Consider the following 22,585-nt stretch of genomic DNA (forward strand, 5'->3'; position numbering starts at 1 on the left):
CCTATCCACCACTCAAACGGACTGTAAGAACTCCCTCTAATGTTACCCTGAATATATAACACCCCACGCTTTCTCACCCCCACCACATGCTTTACCAGCACCATTCCATCACATCACTAAATACGGCCTTTACCTCAGCGGTTTATACCCTGGGTCATTTCAACACTAAACTCATTATATTTCACATTTATGTATCTATATCGTGTCCTTGTATCCTGAATAGTATATCCCCATGTTATCACCTTCTCACCTCTTCTGTAGCCCGAAATACCATCACGTGACCAGTATAACCCTTATTATATAGTACTAAACCACCTCTCATCTATAACATCACTAAGTACGGCCCTTACCTCAGCGGTTTATACCCAGGGCCATTTCCACATTAAACTCACTATATTTCACATTTATGTATCTATATCGTGTCCTTGTATCCTGAATAGTATATCCCCAAGTTATCACCCTCTCACCTCTTCTGTAGCCCGAAATACAAACACGTGACCAGTATAACCCTTATTATATAGTACTAAACCACCTCTCATCTATAACATCACTAAGTACGGCCCTTACCTCAGTGGTTTATACCCAGGGCCATTTCCACATTAAACTCACTGTATTCCACATTTATCCATCTATATCTCATATCTGCATCCTGGATAGTATACCCCCAACTCACCACCTCCTCATCTCTTCTGTATCCCCTAATTGCTAACTCCTTATTTTGATACTACCGCGTGGCACACCCAGCGGTTCATACCTAATGTCATCACTCCAAACCCATCTCATCTCACATCTAACACTTCATACCCCTTATCTGCATTCTAATCAACATATTCATCCACTCGTCATTACCACACCTCCTTTATATCCTTTAAACACTACACTCCATTTACCTCCCATATATACAATAATCGTAAACAATAAACATACACCAATCACTTTACTCTAGACCATCACCATATCACACTTTATATCCTGCTAACTAACTCGGCTCTCCCCCATTGAATCATAATGTCGTATCCAGCACAAACTCACACGGATGCTACAAAATACTGACATAGCACACCTCATCACTATATATGACACTCACCTCAGTAGTTTATATCATATGTTGTTTACTCTCTCTACCTATTTACGTCACATCTAACTATCCACAACTAATCACTTATCCTTGTGGACCATACAACTGCACTCAGTACTTCAATACTCTAACACCTTGACTATACATCAGCTTCTGCATTACGCCATTGTTAACATAGACAATATATACAATACAATCACCACCATCACATCACCCCCATGCCCTCCACTCTCTAACATCATACTGCTCCCATCAGCATATCATTGCTAACATAGAATACACAATATCATCACCTCAATAAACCGCCATTACAGTATTCTCAATATATTCTTAACATAACACCAGCACATACGCACACGGGTGCTACATAAACGAATACAATCACTTTAATCTCTACTCAATTCCATTACTTATCATCATACTCTTTCTCTACCATTACCGCCTTTCCTCTTGTACATCCTCCGCATGCTACTCACTCGTCACAGGAACATAAATAATTACCATATCAGTCCAAGTTCAAGGTTCCTGTACTTTCAATATCACCACTCCATGCGTTATACTATGATATAACTACATACGTACACGGACGCTATTGAATATACCACTACAACTTCCACTCCGCAACGGCCTGCCCTACAATATTCAATATGACCATAATCACACACGGAACATGAATATTACCATCATCCTGCCAACTGACACATTCTCTTACTTTTAATGCCACCTTAAAATAAACTACAATGTTTTCATATATCCATACGGACGCTACTATATAATACCATTACTCTCATTTTCCCATAACTAATCTCTCCATTTTATATTTTCTCACTATTTTCAACTTTTCATGAAATACTCACTTATCATCACTAATCATCACTAATCTTTACTAATCATTATTTCTCTTATAGGATCCAACTACTGCCCTTCATTAACCGTACTCCTCCATATCACCAACGTACATAGCACGGCAATTTCTTAAGGGATGTAATCCATTCTTATACAATAATCCTCATCTGTGTTAAATGTGATAACCCAAAAAAAGCATGATACGAGTATTGTTTCACTATTGTTTAAACAAGAAGAACGTATAGTGGCAAACTCCCAATCCACTAGTACTTAAGCCACTTTAGTTTCTATCAACAAAGAAGCAATCCTACGTATCTTATATAGATATTACGTATAGAAAGGTCCAATAATTTTACTACATTATGACATATAAGCTAGATCGTGATTCCTTACGTCAACATCATCATCATCATCACTATCATCACTACCATCACTACCACTCACTCTGCTATTACCCTATCCACCACTCAAACGGACTGTAAGAACTCCCTTATTGTTATCCTGATCATGTACCCCACGTTTTCTCACCCCACCACATGCTTTCCATCTCTCATTCATCACATCACTAAATACGGCCCTTACCTCAGCGGTTTATACCCTGTGCCATTTGCCCATAACACTCATGATTATCCACTTTTTAATATCTATAATTAGTTAAACACTCCCAAATATCATATAAATACTCTTAACTCCACGCTTTATGACGTTTTTATACAAATATCCACCACCTATTTTATATATGCTAATATATACACCACCAAATAATCACCACTAAAATTACCCAAACATAAAAATATACTAATTATCAATAAGAAGCTATAAACATACTATATATCAACATAAGCGAAGTATCACAAACATATCACCCCATTAATACAATTGTAACGTAATAAGAACAGGAGGTCATACGGGCAGCACTACATAACATTATCATCAGTATTATTGTATTAATGATTCCATTTAACATTCAGTTATGTAAACGCTTTTCGTACGAATGTAAATTGTGAACACCACCTTCTAGTTGAGCAGAGGCGGTTCTGAACTCAAATCGAACTCTACCGCTTTGGACGTTTTCCTTTAATAAAGTTAAGGACTTGCAACCAATGTCTTGGCAAGAATGTTGTAAACCATTGTACAAATATGGAATGAATTTCTTAATGGAACCTTTGTCAACGACAGCACCGGAAACACCTTGGGCAACCAAAACGCTGTCAGATTCGGAAAAGTAGCGAGAGGTAGATGCATTACCCTTGGTACCAGTCTTTTGCATGGCGTCAATGGAACCCATACCACGGTACGCCTTCAATCTTTTACCATCTTGATAGAAATATTCACCTGGTGATTCGGTAGTACCGGCCAACATTCCACCCATCATAACAGTAGAGGAACCAAGAGCCAAGGCCTTGGTAATGTGACCGATGTTTTGAACACCACCATCAGCCATACATGGAACACCGAATTGGTTAGCAAATTCACACACATTGTAGACGGCTGTACCTTGTGGCCTACCACAAGCCATAACTTCTTGAGTGATACAAATAGAGCCAGTTCCCATGCCAATTCTCAAACCGTCCGCACCGGCAGCAATCAAATTGGCAGCTTGTTCCCTGGTGACAACGTTACCAGCGATGACTTCCAGACCTGGGAAACTCTCTTTGACCCACTTGAGCATGTTCAATTGGAAAACAGAGTTGCCTTGGGATGAATCCAATACGACGACATCCAAGCCGGCTTTCACCAATAATCTTAGTCTTTCTCTATCACCGTCCATAGTACCAATGGAAGCACCACATAGCAATTGCTTGGTGTTGGCAGCTTTGGACGCTAATGGGTAGTTTTGATTTTTCATTAAATCAGTTCTGGAAAGCATAGAAACTAAGTTACCCTTGTCATCAACAATCAATAGCCTACCCTTTTTGATTTTCTTTAGAATTTCGTTACCTTCTGATAATGTGATACCTTGTGCACCGGTAACAGGGTTTTCAGTCATGACATTCTGAACGAGTAAAGAGTTGTCCTCAACGAATTGTATATCACGAGAAGTGATGACACCCACCAACTTTGCATTTCCCTTGCCATGTTCCGTGACAGGGAAGCCTGCAAATCCATACTTTTCCTTCATGCTCTTAGCTTCACCAACGGTGGTTGTTGGAGAAATCACTATAGGGTTGTTAATAAACCCATTTTCATAGTTCTTGACTCTTCTGACCATGTCAGCTTGGTCCTCGGGCGTACAGTTATGGTGAATGAAACCGATACCACCCGACAGAGCCATAAAGATGGCCATTTCCGATTCTGTCACAGTGTCCATTGGAGAAGAAACCAATGGAATGTTTAAAGTGATATTCCTGGTCAGCTTGGTCTGTAGGCTAACTTCGGAGGACGCAAAATCGACTAAACCTGGTAAGATCAAAAAATCGTTATACGTCAGCCCACCTCTGATCTTGGAGTCCATCAATTCCTGCACAGACAAACCATCCAGTCTTGGTAGGCTCCTGGTAAATTCCAGTGCAGTCTTGTAGTCTTTAATAGCGGCCATTGCTTTTACGTATTCTGGGTTGTTACCAATTGCACTGAAAATATTTACTTCTTTTAGTTTGTTATAAACGAAATGCGTTTATGACAGCTAGAAAGTTTTTTGAACTTAGTTATATAAATAAGAAATAATAGGAAAAGTAAGGCAAGGAATAGAATAGAATACAGATAAAAAAATTCCCAGCATACTAAGTAAAATGTACGAGCCCACGAAACTGATCAAAAAAGCCACCAAGGTTCTCCGGTTAAATGTTCGGCAAAAAATTTCTAGTCGAAGTTTTCACTAAATGTCAAATGGGAAAAGACTCCACTATTTATACTTTTTGTTTTTTTGTTTTTTTTCCGCTTTCTTCGAGAAAAAGAAATGCGCGGGATGCCTGCGTGCGGCTAGGAAAACCAATAATTTTGAATGAAAAAGCAATGTAGAGAACAGACATGGTAGGATATATACTCATACGGATGTTATTATGTAATACTGCGGCCAACCGATCATATATATATCATGTGCCACTATGTCATCCTACAATATCCGCTCTGTCAATCAATTGCCCTTTTCTTTCACCTCATACTTTTACTCTTGTATCATCTTGAAACGATATTATTGTTGCAACAATAATCAACTATCCATCAATTACTAGTTCAGCTGATTGATGCGTTCGATCACGTAAATAGAAGATTATCATATACGGTGTTAAGAAGATGACAAGAGTTATCAGATCAGTGGAAGCTGAAATGCAAGGATTGATAATGCAATAGGATCAGTGAATAACGACATATAAAATCAAGGAAGAAATAACTATGAGATCATGTAAAATTGTCGATTCCCTTTCGTGGATTCCTAAATCCATGAGGAGCACTTCTAGTATATTCTATATACATAACATTATTAACCTTATCAAAAATGAATCCCAACAAATGTCACAAGATTTTACTGGCCAATAGATATCGTATCCAGCACATACTCACACGGACACTACAGAATACTGCCACACCACTTCTCATCACTATATATGGCACTCACCTTAGTAATTCATACCCTGTTTTCTGGGCACATCTACTATCCATAATCAATCACACATCCTTGTGGACCATACAACTGCACTCATTACTTCCATACTCCAACACCTTGACCATATATCAGCTTCTACATAATGCCATTGCTAACATGAACAACATACAATCACCATCACGTCACCCCCGTGCCCTCTACTTTCCAATATCATGCTACTCATATTGCTCTTTTACATATTCACTGACATTGACTCTACTAGCTGCACTCCACCTGCCATACTACAGCTATAAGTACACTAACATATAAATACTAACGTAAACGCACCAATATATAAATACTTTACCTATCAGCACATTATCGTAAATATAGAATACACAATATCATCATTTCAATAAACCGCCATTACAGTATTCTCAATATCTTCTGAACATAAATACCAGCACATACGCGCACGGATGCTAAATAAATTAATCGAATCACTTTAACCCCTACTCAAATTCCATTATTCATCATCATACTCTTCCTCTACCATTATCTCCTTTCTTCTTATATATCCTTCGCATACTACTCTCACGTCACATGAACATAAAATATCATCACCTAAATCCAAGTTTTAGGTCCCAGTATCTCCATTCCATGCACTACACTATAGTACAACTACATACGCACACGGACGCTATAGAATATAACATACTCATATAGCGCTTCAATATAATATCATTACTCTCATTTTCCTATAATTAATCTCTCCATTTTATATTTTTTAACTATTTTTCACTTTTCATAAAATATTCACCAGTCATAAGTAATCCTCACTAATCTTTATTTCATTCCGCATTTCATTCTACCTCCGTTTCAAAAATACCGTAATTGACTGAGCAGGTTTATAATATTAATATACACATATTCAACTATATACACCGTCAAATCACATTTTTTCATTTTTCATTACTTCTTATGTCCGTAGGATATCATTCGTAAGAGCATGTCTAGTTGGCGATGGTGTAGATACCGTCTGCAGATAGAGCACTGGAGATGGCTGGTCTCAATCTGGTAGAGTACCATGGGACACCAGTGATCATTCTGGTCACTTGGTCTGGAGCAATACCGGTCAACATCGTGGTGAAGTCACCGTAGTTGAAAACAGCTTGAGCGACTTCGACTGGGTAGGTTTCAGTTGGGTGAGCGGCTTGGAACAAGTAGTATTGGGCCAAGTGAGCTCTGATATCAGAGACGTAGACACCCAATTCAACCAAGTTGACTCTTTCGTCGGATTGAGCTAAGGTGGTGGTGGCAGAGGCACCAGCAGCTAGAGCGGCGACACCAGCAGCGATTGAAGTTAATTTGACCATTGTATTTGTTTGTTTTCGATTGTTTCTTTAGTGCTGATATAGGCTTAACTAGAAAAAAATAATGAAGATAGATGACCAAAGCTGCTCTATTTATATGATTTCTTTGACCAGTTTGTTGCTACACAAACGAATTAGTGGACGCTCACCATTCATCGCATACTTCTTCCCACCTTATCTCTCACACCCATATTAATTGTCACCATGGAGATGTGCCTGTCCTGGAACGAATTGGCTTGCATAGCTTTTGCATGTGAGAGCACGCTTGGCATGCGTTTATTTCTCGTATGTACAGAAGGGAAGAATGTTGATTATTAGGGGTGTCGAGGTGCGTTGAGAACCCTTTACGGGTCTGTAACCTTTCACTTTTTGGCAAACGAAGATCCGATTTCATGATGTGGGCCCTCGTTCAGAAGCCTATTGTCTAAGCCTTATTCAGTGCGCGCTAAACGATTGCCGGGGAAAATAGCACTGTTCCTTTACCCAGATTCAACTATGCAATAACTACCATGTGTTGGCAGTCGCGTACCCTGTGGGTAAACTCAATATTCTATAATATCATTTAAATTGTTGATGAATTCTCGACAATCGTATTCTCGAGGATCACATTCTCGAGGATGGCATTCTGGTTTTTTCTGTCGTCGCACCGCGATGCAAAAAGTGCAACATACATAATTCTTGTGTTACTCTATCACGTATAGTGCCATCTTCCACACAGCTTCTGTGGCTTGGCATAAAATCTTCAAACCGTCAAGCAAGTCTTCAATAGCCATGTCATTTTGACTTAAAATAACCACCATTCGTACGCTGAATTTACAATATCAATCACACGAGGACCATAGCAGTGTCCGTATGTCTGCAATAGTATTTCATCCACTCAGGACAGAATTACATGGCACAACAGATGGCACAGGTCTTGAATCATAACTTCCGCATGTACATGGGTCTTGAGCCATGTCTCATCAAACCATTGTCACTCGAGCTTGTCTTAGATTGAAAGAGTACATCTAAAGATTTGGTTGTTCCTCGGCCTGTTATTTCATAACTCTTAGTTAGTCATGATTTTTTACCCTTTTGCTGTACCTACTCTTTGCAGGAATTGATGTGAAAGGTTAAGCCCAATAAATATAGCAAACTATAGCTCTCTACCATGCTCCACTTATTGTTCAATCATAATAGCAACTAAGCCATCAACTGTTGCATAATGCGCGTTTTCGGTGTTCTTTTTTTCTTGGCAGAAAAAGACGGTCTTCGAAATATATAAGGCAACCACTAGGAGGTTGCGACTCCAAGCAACAGATCTCCTAAACAACCACCTCAACATCAACATGGAAGATGCCAAAGTTGAAGATGAGAAGAATACAGGTTTATCATCCTCTGGATATCTCGAATCCCAAAAGATTGTTTTACCCAAGGACGTTTTCAGAAATGGCTTTACTTGGTCTTGTTATGAGACTTTCAAGTCTCTAGCCTTTCGTATCTGGTTACTATCATGGCTACCAGTTACAACATGGTGGAAAATGTCCAGTAATTGGATTTATCCTTTTTTGGCTACTAATCTTCTGATTTTATGTGTATTTTTTTTGCCTCTTATTCAAATGTTGTGTCGTAAACGTACCTTATCGAAACAGCTCACCCAGTTCTCTAAAGAAATCATTGCGAATTCTCCAGGTACTGATGTCGAAAACTGGGAAACTATTGCAGCAAATATCAACTCATATATGTATGTAAACAAATTCTGGAAAACCAAGTACTTTTTTTATGGTGCTTGGAACTGCCAAGAAGCATTCAGATTAACCATTTTAGAGCCATTTTCTTTGAAGAAAGATGACGATTCAAAGCTCAAGTCATTTAAAGATTCAGTTCCTTACATCGAAGAAGCTTTGGAAGTTTATTTTACAGAAGTGGATAAACAGTGGAAGTTATTTGACACTGATAAGGCGCGGAACCCTGTTGACTTGGATGAAGTTCAGCTTCCTAAGGAAACCTATCGGTTTAAGTTTACTTGGGTTCTCAAGAGGATTTTCACTTTTCAATTTTTGCCATGGGTTCTTTGTTTTTTGGACGCTACCTACACCACATGGTATAACCCCCTTCTATTTCGCATCTCGTACCTTGGATGCACTTTTCTCGTAAGTATGCAAACTTTCCAAAATATCCGAGGTAAATCGATGAAAATGGAACATAAAATGCAATACTTATCAACTATCACAAATGAGCAAGAAATCGGCGCTAATGGGTGGGATCAGGTCGCAAAGAGAATGAACAGATACTTGTTTAGGCAGAAGGTTTGGAAGAATGAAGAGTTTTTCTTTGATGGAATTGATTGCCAACGGTTTTTCGAGCGCAACTTCGTCGGTCTTCTATCTTCAAAGAGGGTCACGTACTCTGGGTCACTATCTGTTGAACTATGGCCATATATTCGGGAGGCACAATCATCCTGTACCGATGAGTCTTCGGCGTAGATATGAACATTTCCCCTTAGTTCAGAATTTGCGTAGTTCGTTAAATCTATATATACTAGTTATACTCAGGGTTACATCATAAATATAGTACTGCTCATGCAAGTAGTGTTATTTAGTGTTGTCGCAACAACCAGTAACAACAACGAGCGCTCTGATCTGGATAACCACGGAGTATTTTATTTCTTACCGCTGTAAACATTTTCTTAAAATGAAATCACGGGATCTGGTATAATTATTTGGCGCTAAAATGGTTTCATGTAGTTGAGGGAAGAAGTGTGTACACTTTTTTACTTAGTCCTACTAGTGGCATCATGCTTTTTCCCGGGTACGAAGCCACGTCTTAATTACATGTGGAATAGAGAATTAAGGGTATCGTGAATAATATAAGCACGTATAGTAAGACTGATGAACAGAAATAATCGATTTGGGAATCTATATGAAGCTGTCATGGCCGCAATTGAAGAACGAGAAAATTGATAGAGCATTCTTCGGAAAGAAAACATAAACAGTTATCAATTATAGGCATTCAAACTATTTTGCTTTACAATTAGACATTTTATTATTTGTAGGCTATATACTTTTAAACAGTTCTCGGTTGTTAGAGCCACAACCTCAATCTTCGAGAATGGTTAAGTGAATAAAGTTGTAATCATAAACGTATTTTTTTACAGAGAGTAAATTTCGATTCAAAGTAAATCCGCGAGAAATATCGAAGCTACGAGTGCTTTGTCATGAAGAACCATTAGTGTTCTTTAATCGTATTTTTCATGTTTTTTCAGAAAAATAAGCAATCAGAATTCTGCTATGAAGCTAACTGTGCGGCAGATATACTTATTCAAATATACCATCTTTTTCAGCATTCAAATACACTTACTGTGTACGCCAAGTTTTTAGGCGGACAACTAAAAAAATACTAATTTTTTAGGCAATTTTCTGTCCCTAAGATTAGCGTAGCATACCTTTTCATATCTACGTTTCCTCCACTCAGTATTATCCCAACTTTCTTACCGACAAGTTCTCTCTTCTTCAAAAGTGCGCCTGCAAATCCCAAACATGCGGTGGGCTCCACAACCAGCTTCATGCGTTCTGCAAGGAAATGCATGCATTCTACTAGCTCTTCATCACTTACAGTCAAAATATCATCAACGTTTTCACGAATGACAGCATAGGTGTACTCTCCCAAATGCTGTGTTTGGGCACCGTCCGCGATCGTGCTTGGAGTATCAATGTGAACGATTGAGCCAGATTTGAAGGATTGCTGTCCGTCATTACCAGCTTCAGGTTCTACTCCAAAAACTTTACAGCCTGGAGAGAGACTTCTAGCAGCAAGCGCAGATCCCGAAAGAAGGCCTCCGCCTCCCAACGGAACAAACAATGCATCAAGCTCTCCGACTTCTTCGAATAATTCTTTGGCAGATGTTCCTTGTCCTGCAATGACATCAGGATGGTCATAAGGTGGGATGAGCACATATCCATGTTTGGCTGCCAATTGGCGCCCGATATGCTCACGGTCTTCTGTATATCTGTTATACTTGATGATATGAGCTCCGTAACCGGCTGTAGCAGCAACTTTAAGTGCAGGCGCATCCTCGGGCATAATAATTGTTGCAGGCACATTAAACAATTTTGCACTTAGAGCAATGGCTTGTGCGTGATTTCCTGATGAGAATGCGATTACGCCCTTTTTTCTTTCTTTATCACTTAACTTTGAAACAGCGTTCATTGCGCCCCGGAACTTGAAGGCTCCAACTCGTTGATAATTCTCGCCTTTAAAGTATACCTCTGCTTCAAGTCGATCATTAAGCGTACGTGAAGTCAAAACAGGTGTCTTATTCACATGCCCCTTAATCCGTTCACTGGCATCTAGAACATCATCATAAGTAGGAATAATCATTATATTCAGCTCAATTCAACCAAGTATTTTGGTAGATTGGGTATTTGAATATTGAGTTAAGTCTGTTGCTGAATGAATTGTCCTTATATATGTCACTTCCCTTTCTTTTCCGCACATACCGCCTTTATAGGCCACTGGCTTATGACAAGAGATTTGATTTCACCGATGAGTCATGTATCTATTATCGAAAAAATGACACCGCTATATTACTTGTTTCCACGTAGAATGCCTGATATATTTACAGGTAAGACTGTCACCCATTCCAAAGGCAGGCGGAGTCAGCCTTTCATATTTTCGTTTATTTTTTCATTAGTTCAATCCGCCTTTTCACTTTTGATCGTGGTTTAGAAAGATAGCGATAACGAAAATATCATACTTCTTGATAATTTTCCAATATGCAAGAAAAGGCATGAACCGTCATCACAGGTATTTCAAAATACTGCGTCGATAAGGAGAACAGACAAAATTGTGGATCTTCGAGTCTTCGTAATCTATACTTGAAGAAATCTAAAATCTTACAGAGCCCTCAGCTTGGAAAAAGTGGAAGAGCTACACTTTCTACTCAAGATTTGCTACGTAAAGGATTATCGTAGGATCGCTCACTTGAAAATATGAAAATAAATCGTTTCGCACCGAATAGGATGGCGATCAACTTATTTATTTCTCCATTGAGCTTGAGAATTCGCGAACTGGTTCTTTCTGGTCGTTAGAATTCGATGATTGTTCCCCCCACCCGATTTTCCTCGAAAAAGACGTAACATTTCGTCCCTAACAGCCTCCATAACACAGGCCGCAATCCGTCTTTTGCTAAAAAACATCTGCGCAACAGTTGAGAATTTAAAGGGCCCTTGAGATTTCAATATCCACACGCATAAGCATCGCGGTTCAGCTTCGAGAAAGCGCACTTAACTGAAAAATGAATTCTTTCAGGCCAAAGTGCGAATCTTGCGAGATTCTCTTCATGATTGGAACTATAGGAGATAATTTTCATCACGGGCCCAATGTCATAGACATTCTGTCATTTTTTCTAGATCTTGCATGTATCCGAAGGCTAAGCAAGACAGTTCAAAAGTAACATTCATCTTCTTCAATGAGTCACAGCGACAAGCGAAGACTCTAAAAACAGGCAAGAGGACAGAGCAAGGCTGTAACGAAGCGGCGTAAGCCAAAATGTGAGAGAAAAGCGCGTTTCAACCCTTTCTGCGTTATAGTGGCAAAAATCCAACTAATCAAGCCGAGATCAAATTGTCAATTTCTCGTTAGTATATTTCAAGTACAGCAAGCATATACGAATTTAGGAGAAATAATCAGGCATTTCATTGTAGAAGCCGTAATTGTGACTAAAGCCGACTCGTGGTTTCAATCTTCATATTTATCGTCTAACAGACTTTTTGTGGCTAGGCAAGATATTAAACCTGTGCCCTTTCCCAGACTGAAAGGGCGCTACCTGATAAGAGTGGATCTTGGTTTCTTCACTTGCGTAATCAATCAGGGGGGCAACTTGTGCATTTACATTCTAGTTCAATAGTAGAACACCAAATTGGAGTCACGCCCGAGTCTAACCGAACAGGTGTGTGACTCGGACGCTCCGCCTGACCCGGGCAACGAAGAAGTCCTGATGGCTACCCCAACAAAGCCAGACAAGACCCTGTAGATATCTCCACTTTTTCAACTGCACCATGTCCTACACGTTATAAATTTAACGTGCAAAGAAACACTTTGAATGCGCCGAAATATTACCCGTAAGAATGGCACGCCATGTCCATCCTCCATTAATCGTCGTGCGCTCCGGCCATGTCTTTTTCCTCTTACTTCGGAAATATATGAAATATATAAAGGGAATCTATAATTTGTAAAACATAAATAACTGCACATCAGTGTAAAATATCATAAGAAAAGCCGCTCTGAGATTCTTTTTTTTTCTGACTGCAAGTTGACTTATTGTGTCTACCAAGCATACGACCTTTTTCTGCATTTATGCATTGGAAACAATGCGATTTGGGTGTGCTGGCTGTACCCTTCCTCCCACTCTCTCACCTTTTACACCCCCACGCGTTCCGCATTCTCACATCCAAGTTTACCATGTGGGGGGAGGGAGGATCATGCTAGCTTGGGCGGCTAAGGTACTCTATTATTTGGGGAACAAGTTCGTGAACAATGACTAAATGAAAACTCCAATGTTTCCGTTAACTTTTATTCTCCGCGCCCTGGAACGGCCGATATCCGCGCGGGACCCTGACCCCACAATTTTTTACTCCACTAGACCGGCGTTTTTCTTTTTCGCCCAGGTAGGAACTGAAGAGGTAATAGCCGACAAACGGACTCAAAAAAAAAGGGGAGTCAGCACCTGCATCCTGCGCGCAAGGATCACGGTAGCGTCTTTGGCCAACTCCAATCAAAGAACGTTGTTTGCCGTGGGTACTGACTGCCGAATATGAATTTTCAGTGGTCGAGGAAGTCATTCAGCGCGGCTTGAAACTATTCTCCAAGTCGCCAAGCGAATTCATAATTTTCTCCACTGGTAAGTTAGTTTGCTGCAGGTATCCGAACGTCCATCATTTTGCCACCAGTGAGATTTTACACCCCCCTTTTCTATTTTAATGCGTAAGAGTGCTACTTGGTCATTTGGATGGAGATCTAGTTCACGCCGTACCATCTTACCATAGCATAGCCCTTGGCAAGAAAAATTTGTCGAATGAGGGCATTTCGTAGATGTATAAATAGATGCCGCACTACCTTTGAGAAATGATTTCGAATTGTTTTGGTTCTTGTCCCCTTGGAAAAGAGGAACACAGTAAGAATCTTAAAGGTCAACACTTTGTTAAAGGATTCAACACTGCTACTGAAAAAAATGTCGTCAATAACAGATGGGAAAACATCTAATGAACAGCAGGCTGCCGGAAGAAAATTATACTACAACACAAGTACTTTCGCAGAGCCACCTCTGGTGGATGAAGAAGGTAACCCCATAAACTACGAGCCCGAAGTATACAACCCGGACCATGAAAAATTGTACCACAACCCATCGCTGCCTGCAGTGTCGATTCAGGATACTAGAGATGATGAGTTATTGGAAAGGGTTTACAGCCAGGACCAAGGTGTGGAGTACGAGGAGGACGAAGAAGATAAACCGAATTTAAGTCTGGCGTCCGTAAAAAGTTATGCTAAAACAAGATTCACATCTTTATCGCATGTCCACGAGTTTTCCTGGCAAAACATCAACCCTGTCCCTGAGTTGCGGAAAATGACGTGGCAGAATTGGAACTATTTTTTCATGGGTTACTTTGCTTGGTTGGCAGCCGCCTGGGCCTTCTTTTGTGTTTCAGTGTCGGTAGCTCCACTGGCTGAATTATACGGTAGACCAACCAAGGACATCACCTGGGGGTTAGGGCTGGTGTTGTTTGTCCGTTCTGCCGGCGCGGTTATATTCGGCTTGTGGACAGACAAGTCTTCCAGAAAGTGGCCCTACATCGCATGTTTATTCTTATTTGTCATTGCACAGCTTTGCACTCCATGGTGCGACACTTATGAAAAGTTTCTGGGCGTAAGATGGATCACTGGTATTGCTATGGGTGGTATTTATGGATGTGCCTCTGCAACCGCTATCGAAGACGCACCAGTGAAAGCCCGTTCATTCCTGTCAGGTCTATTTTTTTCCGCCTACGCTATGGGATTTATATTTGCAATCATTTTTTACAGAGCTTTTGGTTACTTCAGGGAGGATGGCTGGAAAATATTGTTCTGGTTCAGCATTTTCTTACCAATTTTACTGATTTTCTGGAGACTGCTGTGGCCTGAAACCAGATATTTCACCAAAGTCTTGAAAGCTCGTAAATTGATACTGAGTGACGCCGTGAAAGCCAATGGTGGTGAGCCTCTACCAAAGGCCAATTTCAGACAAAAAATGGTTTCTATGAAAAGGACAGTTCGGAAATACTGGCTGCTGTTCACCTATTTGGTCATTTTGTTGGTTGGCCCAAATTACTTGACCCACGCATCCCAAGACTTGCTGCCAACCATGTTGCGTGCCCAACTAGGTTTATCCAAGGATGCAGTCACTGTCATCGTGGTCGTCACCAATATCGGCGCTATCTGTGGTGGCATGATATTTGGTCAGTTTATGGAAGTTACTGGTAGAAGAGTGGGCCTGTTGATTGCATGCACAATGGGTGGCTGTTTCACGTACCCTGCATTTATGTTGAGAACCGAGAAAGCTATCTTAGGTGCCGGTTTCATGCTATACTTCTGTGTCTTTGGTGTCTGGGGTATTTTGCCGATCCACCTGGCAGAACTTGCTCCTGCCGATGCAAGAGCTTTAGTTGCTGGTTTGGCTTACCAACTAGGTAATTTGGCTTCTGCAGCAGCTTCTACAATTGAGACGGAGTTGGCTGAAAGGTATCCACTAGAAAGAGATGCCTCTGGCACCGTGGTGAAGGAAGATTATGCTAAAGTTATGGCCATCTTGACTGGTTCCGTTTTCATCTTCACATTTGGTTGTGTTTTTGTGGGACACGAAAAGTTCCATCGTGATTTATCCTCCCCAGTTATGAAGAAATACATAAACCAAGTGGACGAATATGAAGCGGATGGCATTTCGATTAGTGATATCGTTGAACAGAAGACAGAATGTGCCTCAGTCAAGATGATTGATTCGAACACTTCAAAGACGTATGAAGAGCATGTTGAGACTGTTTAATCACTCCTATTCTACATTTTTCATTCGCTTTTTTGGGCACTTTTTTTTCGGACCCGTGTAGTTGCATTCCACATATATTCCAATTATAACGTCTATAACATTTCATAAAAGACTTGATATAATATATCTTAAAATTTGATTTTTTTGTTGTATGTGCTACTTCTGGTAAGACTAAAAATGACGTCGCATAAATATAAGAATGAGGCATACATTTATGGTGACAAAAAAAAAAGAGCAGACACTTGGCCTTAGGGGCCTCGGATAACTCCGGTAATTCAATCATCTTTCCAGCTGCGTGTTTGAATTTGAAGAATTATAGACTTTAGGGGAACAGGTAGATTTTTGTTAAGTACGAAAACTACGGGCATTTCAATCTTGTCGAAAACGAACACTCTTGAGCTTCTTTTCGTCCTTTGTTTGGGGCCTATGTACAATCAAATTCATAGCAAAGAATAATTAGAATCAATATGAGCCAATTTACTCCCAGCATGTCATTCCTGTAAATTGATTACAGTAGTGGTGATCTTATAATTTTAGGATTTACGAACTGTTCCCTTGGTCACGGATGAACACTGAAGCTGAGATGGACGCTATTATCATATTCTGCGGTACATCGCACTTCTGATTTTCTTGAAGCTGGATCTGTCTTCCATGAATTTAAAGAAATTCTCTTAAAAGGATGCGACAGAATATCACGTTTAACTTTCCTCTTGAAGCTGTGGTTATGGTGGAGCAAGCAGCTTCCCCCGGCGTGCTCTAGATAGGGTACGTACTAGGGGTACGTGGTATCCTGCTGGGAAAAAGAGCATGCCCGCTTCCATGAATATAAATTGCTTATTTTACCCTTAATCTATTCGTCATCCTTACTTTTCGAAATCGCTTATGCGCTTTTGATTTCTTCACTATCCCACTTTCAATTACTGCAGGTCATATCACTTCTTTATGTTGATCAATAGAATTCAGGGCGATTTCTGCTTTCTCTATTTTTATCACGTGCACTTTCACCATTGAAGTAGGTGTCATGCTATGGCACAATCCTTCAGCCTGTTGATACTTACATTATTCTTTGCTCATCAATATGTATGCATACTTATTCATTTCTCATCGGACTTTACCGAAGGTTATTTCACAAATTTTCGGTATTCGCCGAAAATTTTTCATCATACTCATCACCATGAAATAAAAAAGCCCTATATATCAGTTCACGCATTGGCAAAGGATCTTATTCGTTTAAATTTTGAGGTCTCAGCCTACGTGAGAATCAGGTGTATCTACCGACTAGTGAATAAGCAAACAGCTTCCATAGAAACAAACATGACAGCTATTTTGAATACCAGGTTCTTGAACAATAGCTATGAAAACCCATTTATGAACGCGTCTGGTGTTCATTGTATGACAACAGAAGAATTAGATGAGTTAGCAAATTCTAAAGCGGGTGCGTTCATTACCAAAAGCTCTACAACCTTAGAAAGAGCAGGCAACCCTGAACCACGTTACATTTCCGTTCCTCTAGGCAGTATCAACTCCATGGGTTTGCCAAATGAAGGTATTGACTACTATTTGTCCTACGTACTAGATCGTCAGGAAAAATATCCTAACGCTCCCGCCATTTTCTTTTCTGTTGCTGGTATGAGTATCGATGAAAATTTGAGCATGTTGAGGAAAATTCAAGATAGCGAATTTAACGGTGTCACAGAGCTGAACTTGTCCTGTCCAAATGTTCCTGGTAAACCACAAGTTGCCTACGATTTTGACTTAACAAGGGAAACATTGGAAAGGGTTTTTGCTTTTTTCAAGAAGCCTCTTGGCATTAAGTTGCCTCCTTATTTCGATTTTGCCCATTTTGATATCATGGCGAAAATACTAAATGAGTTTCCATTAGCTTACGTCAACTCTATCAATAGTGTAGGTAATGGTCTTTATATTGATGTGGACAAGGAAAGTGTAGTAGTAAAGCCGAAGAATGGTTTTGGAGGAATTGGTGGCGAATATGTCAAGCCAACAGCTCTCGCTAATGTTCGTGCCTTTTACACTCGTTTAAGACCCGAAATTAAAGTTATTGGTACAGGTGGTATTAAATCTGGTAAGGATGCATTTGAGCATCTTTTATGTGGTGCTTCTATGCTGCAGATTGGTACAGAATTGCAAAAAGAGGGCGTCGAGATTTTTGGACGTATTGAGAAAGAATTGAAGGATATAATGGAAGCTAAGGGATACACCTCTATAGACCAGTTTCGTGGCAAGTTGAACAGTCTTTGATTAACCGTATTTGAAGAGGAAAAGATGGGACAGATTATGCAGATTCTTAAAATTTATGTAAACTTATCCGTTGCGGTTATATAATGCCAAGAATAGTTGATAGATGATAATTCTGCCATCTTTTGATCGCTGTATTTGCGTTCAATGTATATTATGTTACGCGAAAAAGTTTTCTGACGTCTATAGTAGAAATGATAAATGTGTAATGTTCATATGTTGAAGAAAATATTGGCCTATTGGACGAACAGCCAGAAAAGTGTTAACAAAATGATATTTCTGCCCTACGTTTTAAAGAACGAGGCGAAACTATAGACATACATATATAGATCTCTACGGTGAATTTTTGCCATACGTGCATAATAAAAATTTTCTGTTTATCATTCTTATAGTCTCAAAAATGCCGCTCGGATCCTGCTTTTACAACTGCAAGCAAATTTTTTCTCTCTTGCTTGTTTACAGAATGTAGTTGAATCTAGGGGTTGATGCAATCTTGAGAGTGGTAGGATAAATGTGAATATTTCAAGGAGAAAATTTGCTAATCCTTGTATTCGCCATACCCCCCACCGCCAGGCGTTTTGATAATAAATCGATCTCCAGGTTGAGCAAAAATTGTATTTTTACCACCGACATTAATCAGTGCACCTGTGCTATGTCTTACCCATAAGTTTTCACCCCGACTACCATCTTCCCCTCCCTTTATACCGTGAGGGGCAATAACACGACGTTCAGACAATATGGATGCCGTTACAGCCTTCCGGAATTGAACATCTCTTGTAACTCCATTTCCACCTGTATATTTACCTTTTCCTCCTGAGTCGTTCCTAATTGAAAATTCTTTCAATAAAACAGGGTATCTCCTTTCAAAGACTTCACTGTCTGTCATTCTTGTATTCGTCATGTTCGTATGTACAGCGTCTGAACCATTCCATCCACATCCTCTCCATGAATCCGCACCAGCTCCAGAGCCACCACATATAGTTTCATAGTACCCAAAGCCTTTAATCTTCTCTCCTGTCTTGTCATCAATTTTACCTCCAGTTCCAAAAGTAAAATTGTTACAGTCGCCTTGAGAATCGGCCATAACTTTGAATGTCTTTAAAATCACATCAGTCACCCTTTGTGAAGTCAGCACATTGCCTCCAACAACAGCTGCACCAGACCGAGGACTTAAAAGAGATCCAGCAGGGATTTTTATCGTTAACGGTTTCAGGCAGCCTTGGTTTAAGGGGATATCTTCACCTACTAGACACCGCAAACAGTAGAGAATCGCAGAATTGGTTATGGCTTCTGGTGCATTTAAGTTGCCATAAACTTGGGAAGAAGTTCCGTCAAAATCAAATACATATTCCTCCTTTTCAGGATTTATGTCTACTTGAAGTTTAATTAAGCTGCCGTCATCTAAACGATCTTCACCAGAGAATTTAGTAGTGCCAAGATGATCGACCATTTTCGCAAGCATTTTTTTGATGGATTCAGAAGCATTTGCTTGGATTGCAGTCATGTATTTCAGAATTGTAGACAGATTATATTCTTCAGTTAATGATCCAATCAATTGTATTCCCTTAGTGTTTGCGGCCACTTGAGCTTTCAAATCACTTATATTATCACTAAATCTTCTTGAGCCTGTGCAGCCTGGGTATTTTGCAGGATCCTCTACGAAACGTTTATATATTAACTCTTCTTGAAAAACGCCCTCTTTCACCACAAATTCAGAATAAATTGCAGTTCCTTCTTCGTATAATTCCTTTGAATTGGGGGGAACTGAACCAGGAAGAATACCTCCAATGTCTGCGTGATGAGCTCTTGAAGCAACGTAGAATATTAACTGACCAGTTGGAGAAAAAGAAGGTGTTATAATTGTTATATCAGGTAAATGCGTACCACCAACATCCGGATGATTTGTGATCAATACATCACCAGGCTTTAGTTTGCCTTTCCATAACTTTGCCTGTGCAGCAATACAGGTTGACATTGAGCCCAAATGAACAGGAACATGCGGTGCGTTGGCGACTAAGTTTCCTTCAGGATCAAATAAAGCACACGAAAAATCCAATCTTTCTTTGACGTTAGTGGAAACAGAAGTTTTCCTTAATTGAGTTCCCATTTGAAGGGCGATATCCATAAACCTGTGACTAAAAATGGACAATAAGATGGGATCGATATGAAGATCATATTCTCTTTTAGAAAGGGTTTTTACAGGTTTTTTATCAATTTTGATAAATATATGGGACTTTAATACTATCGCTTGACAGTTTGGCAGAATAACGTTCGTTTGCGTACCGTCAGCTAATATAGCCGGACCTTCGATAATTGTTCCGGCAGAAACATTATCAATTTTGAAGACTGCAGTATCAACCCACTTATCGTAAAAATATGTCTTCTGAATTAAACTAGCATCCTTCAACAGGTCAGCGTTTTTGAAGTGAGAGATTTCCCTAAGTTGCTCATCAACTGTTTTTTCTTTTCTAACACCTGATTTTCCAATTGCTCTTATTCTTATATCATCAATTATGATTCGTTTGTCATCAAATGAAAATCCAAACTCCCTTTTATGGGCTTCAGAAAACCATTTGACAAAATTCCAATCATCGTCAACCCTCTGTAATATCATCAAACTGGTTTCAGTGCCCTCGTATCTGAGATTTAGATATTTTCTCAGGACGATATCCTCTCGAGAAAATGATTGAGATAAAAGATTTTTAATCGAATTATCAGAAAGTGCCAAAAACCTTTCTTTAACTTTGCTGATAGTTTCTGGCTCACTCAAGATAAAAGAACAAGGTTCTTGATTTTCCTCAATAACATCTGCTAAAAAAATACCGTAAGCTGACAAGATGGAAGAATATCTATGAATCAAAACAGTGTCAATGCCCAATGAATCTGCAACAGCTATAGCGTGTTGGCCACCAGCTCCACCAAAAGAAACAAGTCGATGCTGAGAAACTACGTACCCCTTCGCTTCTGTAATGGCCCTTACTGGCCTTGCCATGCATTCGTTCGCCACTTCGATAAAACCATAAGCAACCTCTTCCATAGTGAAATTTGAATTGAGATCTCTATTTATTACATCAGTCAATTCTTTGAATTTCAGAGTAGTAGTTTCTAAATCAAGTGATTCATCCTCACTGGGGCCAAAAATTTTGGGGAAGAACTCAGGAACTAACCGTCCTAAAAAAAGGTTAGCATCTGTAATAGTCAAGGGTCCGCCTTTTCTATAAGCCGCAGGCCCCGGATCTGCTGCTGCTGAATCAGGGCCTACTTTAAACAGCCCATTCTTCCATGATAAAATAGAACTACCTCCAGCAGCTACTGTATGAATGTCAAGTTGAGGGGACTGTATGATGATTCCTGCCGTAATTGTCTCGAAGACGTGTTCTAGCCTCCCATCACCATACCTACTTACATCGGTAGATGTCCCGCCCATATCGAAACCGATTAAGGGTATGTTATTTTTTTTATCATAGCATGTACTAGAATAGCCTATTACACCACCTGCAGGACCGGATAATATTGACTTCAGGCCTGAAAATTTCCCTCCATCCACTAAACCACCATCAGATTGCATAAATTGGATATGAGTACCTTTCGCGTGACTCAAACCTGCGGAAATGCTATCGAGATATTTCTTGATGACTGGAGTAAGATAAGCATCAGCGACAGAACTGTGAGCTCTGGGCAAGTATTTTATCATCGGGGAAACTTCGGATGATAATGAAACATGAGAAAATCCTATCTCTTTAGCAATGTTCCCAACAACTCGTTCATGGTCTGGAAAAGTGTATGAATGCAAAAATGCCACGGCAACAGACCTAATCCCGCTAGCATAAAGCACTTGCAAAATAGATCTTACGCTTGACTCATCAGGCTTCTTGATGACCCTTATCATTTCGCCGCTATTGCCTTCCAATATGCCCTCCTGTTCATTGGGAGCCGACTTGATAAAATAAGGGTCTTCTGAAAAATCTTCCAAAGTCACTCTCTCATCTATTTCGACTACAGTATCGTATAAAGGTGCTACCTTCTTTATGTGTAAGTTGAAAATGTCCGGTCTGGTTTGATCTCCAATCAACAAAGAATCCTTAAATCCCTTTGTAGTAATGAAAGCACAACGTTCACCATTTCTTTCTAGAGCACAGTTTGTAGCCAAGGTTGTTCCCATTCTTAAACTTTTCACATTAGAGATATTTAAGGGAATACCACGAGGAATTGTCTTGTTTTCAAGCAATTGCAAGAGGCGTCTTATACCTTCAAGAGGAGCATCTGCGTAGTTCTTTGGATCCACTGACAATAGCTTAATGACAATGTCGTGTTCTTGTTTACCTGTACCAATATTGCCCACACAGTCTGTGAAAGTTCCACCTTTATCGATAGCTATTCTTATGTTTCCCTTTGACATTGTGTATCAAAATGTGATGATCAGCTAACTAGTTGTATGCACTTGCAATGATCTC

The 22,585-nt window shown here is 39.8% G+C and overlaps 7 protein-coding genes across 7 annotated transcripts; 3 read left to right on the forward strand and 4 right to left on the reverse strand.

Moving 5' to 3' along the window:
• Positions 1–2,891: 2,891 nt before the first annotated feature.
• SKDI11G0010 (IMP dehydrogenase) lies at positions 2,892–4,463 on the reverse strand (the record flags this gene model as incomplete). Its single annotated transcript, XM_056229213.1, has 1 exon — positions 2,892–4,463. The coding sequence occupies one exon, from the start codon at positions 4,461–4,463 to the stop codon at positions 2,892–2,894; it is 1,572 nt and encodes a 523-aa protein (XP_056083254.1).
• Positions 4,464–6,460: 1,997 nt separating this feature from the next.
• SKDI11G0020 (SRP1/TIP1 family protein) lies at positions 6,461–6,823 on the reverse strand (the record flags this gene model as incomplete). Its single annotated transcript, XM_056229214.1, has 1 exon — positions 6,461–6,823. The coding sequence occupies one exon, from the start codon at positions 6,821–6,823 to the stop codon at positions 6,461–6,463; it is 363 nt and encodes a 120-aa protein (XP_056083255.1).
• Positions 6,824–8,148: 1,325 nt separating this feature from the next.
• On the forward strand, positions 8,149–9,285 carry COS9 (Cos9p; the record flags this gene model as incomplete). The annotated part of the gene is made up of 1 exon (XM_056229216.1): positions 8,149–9,285. The coding sequence occupies one exon, from the start codon at positions 8,149–8,151 to the stop codon at positions 9,283–9,285; it is 1,137 nt and encodes a 378-aa protein (XP_056083256.1).
• Positions 9,286–10,198: 913 nt separating this feature from the next.
• Positions 10,199–11,179, reverse strand: SRY1 (threo-3-hydroxy-L-aspartate ammonia-lyase SRY1; the record flags this gene model as incomplete). The annotated part of the gene is made up of 1 exon (XM_056229217.1): positions 10,199–11,179. The coding sequence occupies one exon, from the start codon at positions 11,177–11,179 to the stop codon at positions 10,199–10,201; it is 981 nt and encodes a 326-aa protein (XP_056083257.1).
• Positions 11,180–14,030: 2,851 nt separating this feature from the next.
• JEN1 (monocarboxylate/H+ symporter) lies at positions 14,031–15,875 on the forward strand (the record flags this gene model as incomplete). Its single annotated transcript, XM_056229218.1, has 1 exon — positions 14,031–15,875. One exon carries the CDS (start codon positions 14,031–14,033, stop codon positions 15,873–15,875), a length of 1,845 nt encoding a protein of 614 aa, XP_056083258.1.
• A 1,314-nt stretch (positions 15,876–17,189) lies between these two features.
• URA1 (dihydroorotate dehydrogenase) lies at positions 17,190–18,134 on the forward strand (the record flags this gene model as incomplete). Its single annotated transcript, XM_056229219.1, has 1 exon — positions 17,190–18,134. The coding sequence occupies one exon, from the start codon at positions 17,190–17,192 to the stop codon at positions 18,132–18,134; it is 945 nt and encodes a 314-aa protein (XP_056083259.1).
• Positions 18,135–18,669: 535 nt separating this feature from the next.
• On the reverse strand, positions 18,670–22,530 carry OXP1 (5-oxoprolinase; the record flags this gene model as incomplete). The annotated part of the gene is made up of 1 exon (XM_056229220.1): positions 18,670–22,530. One exon carries the CDS (start codon positions 22,528–22,530, stop codon positions 18,670–18,672), a length of 3,861 nt encoding a protein of 1,286 aa, XP_056083260.1.
• Positions 22,531–22,585: the final 55 nt, after the last annotated feature.

The sequence above is a fragment of the Saccharomyces kudriavzevii genome (genome assembly GCF_947243775.1).
Source record: "Saccharomyces kudriavzevii IFO 1802 strain IFO1802 genome assembly, chromosome: 11".
Taxonomy (NCBI): Eukaryota; Fungi; Ascomycota; class Saccharomycetes; order Saccharomycetales; family Saccharomycetaceae; genus Saccharomyces; species Saccharomyces kudriavzevii.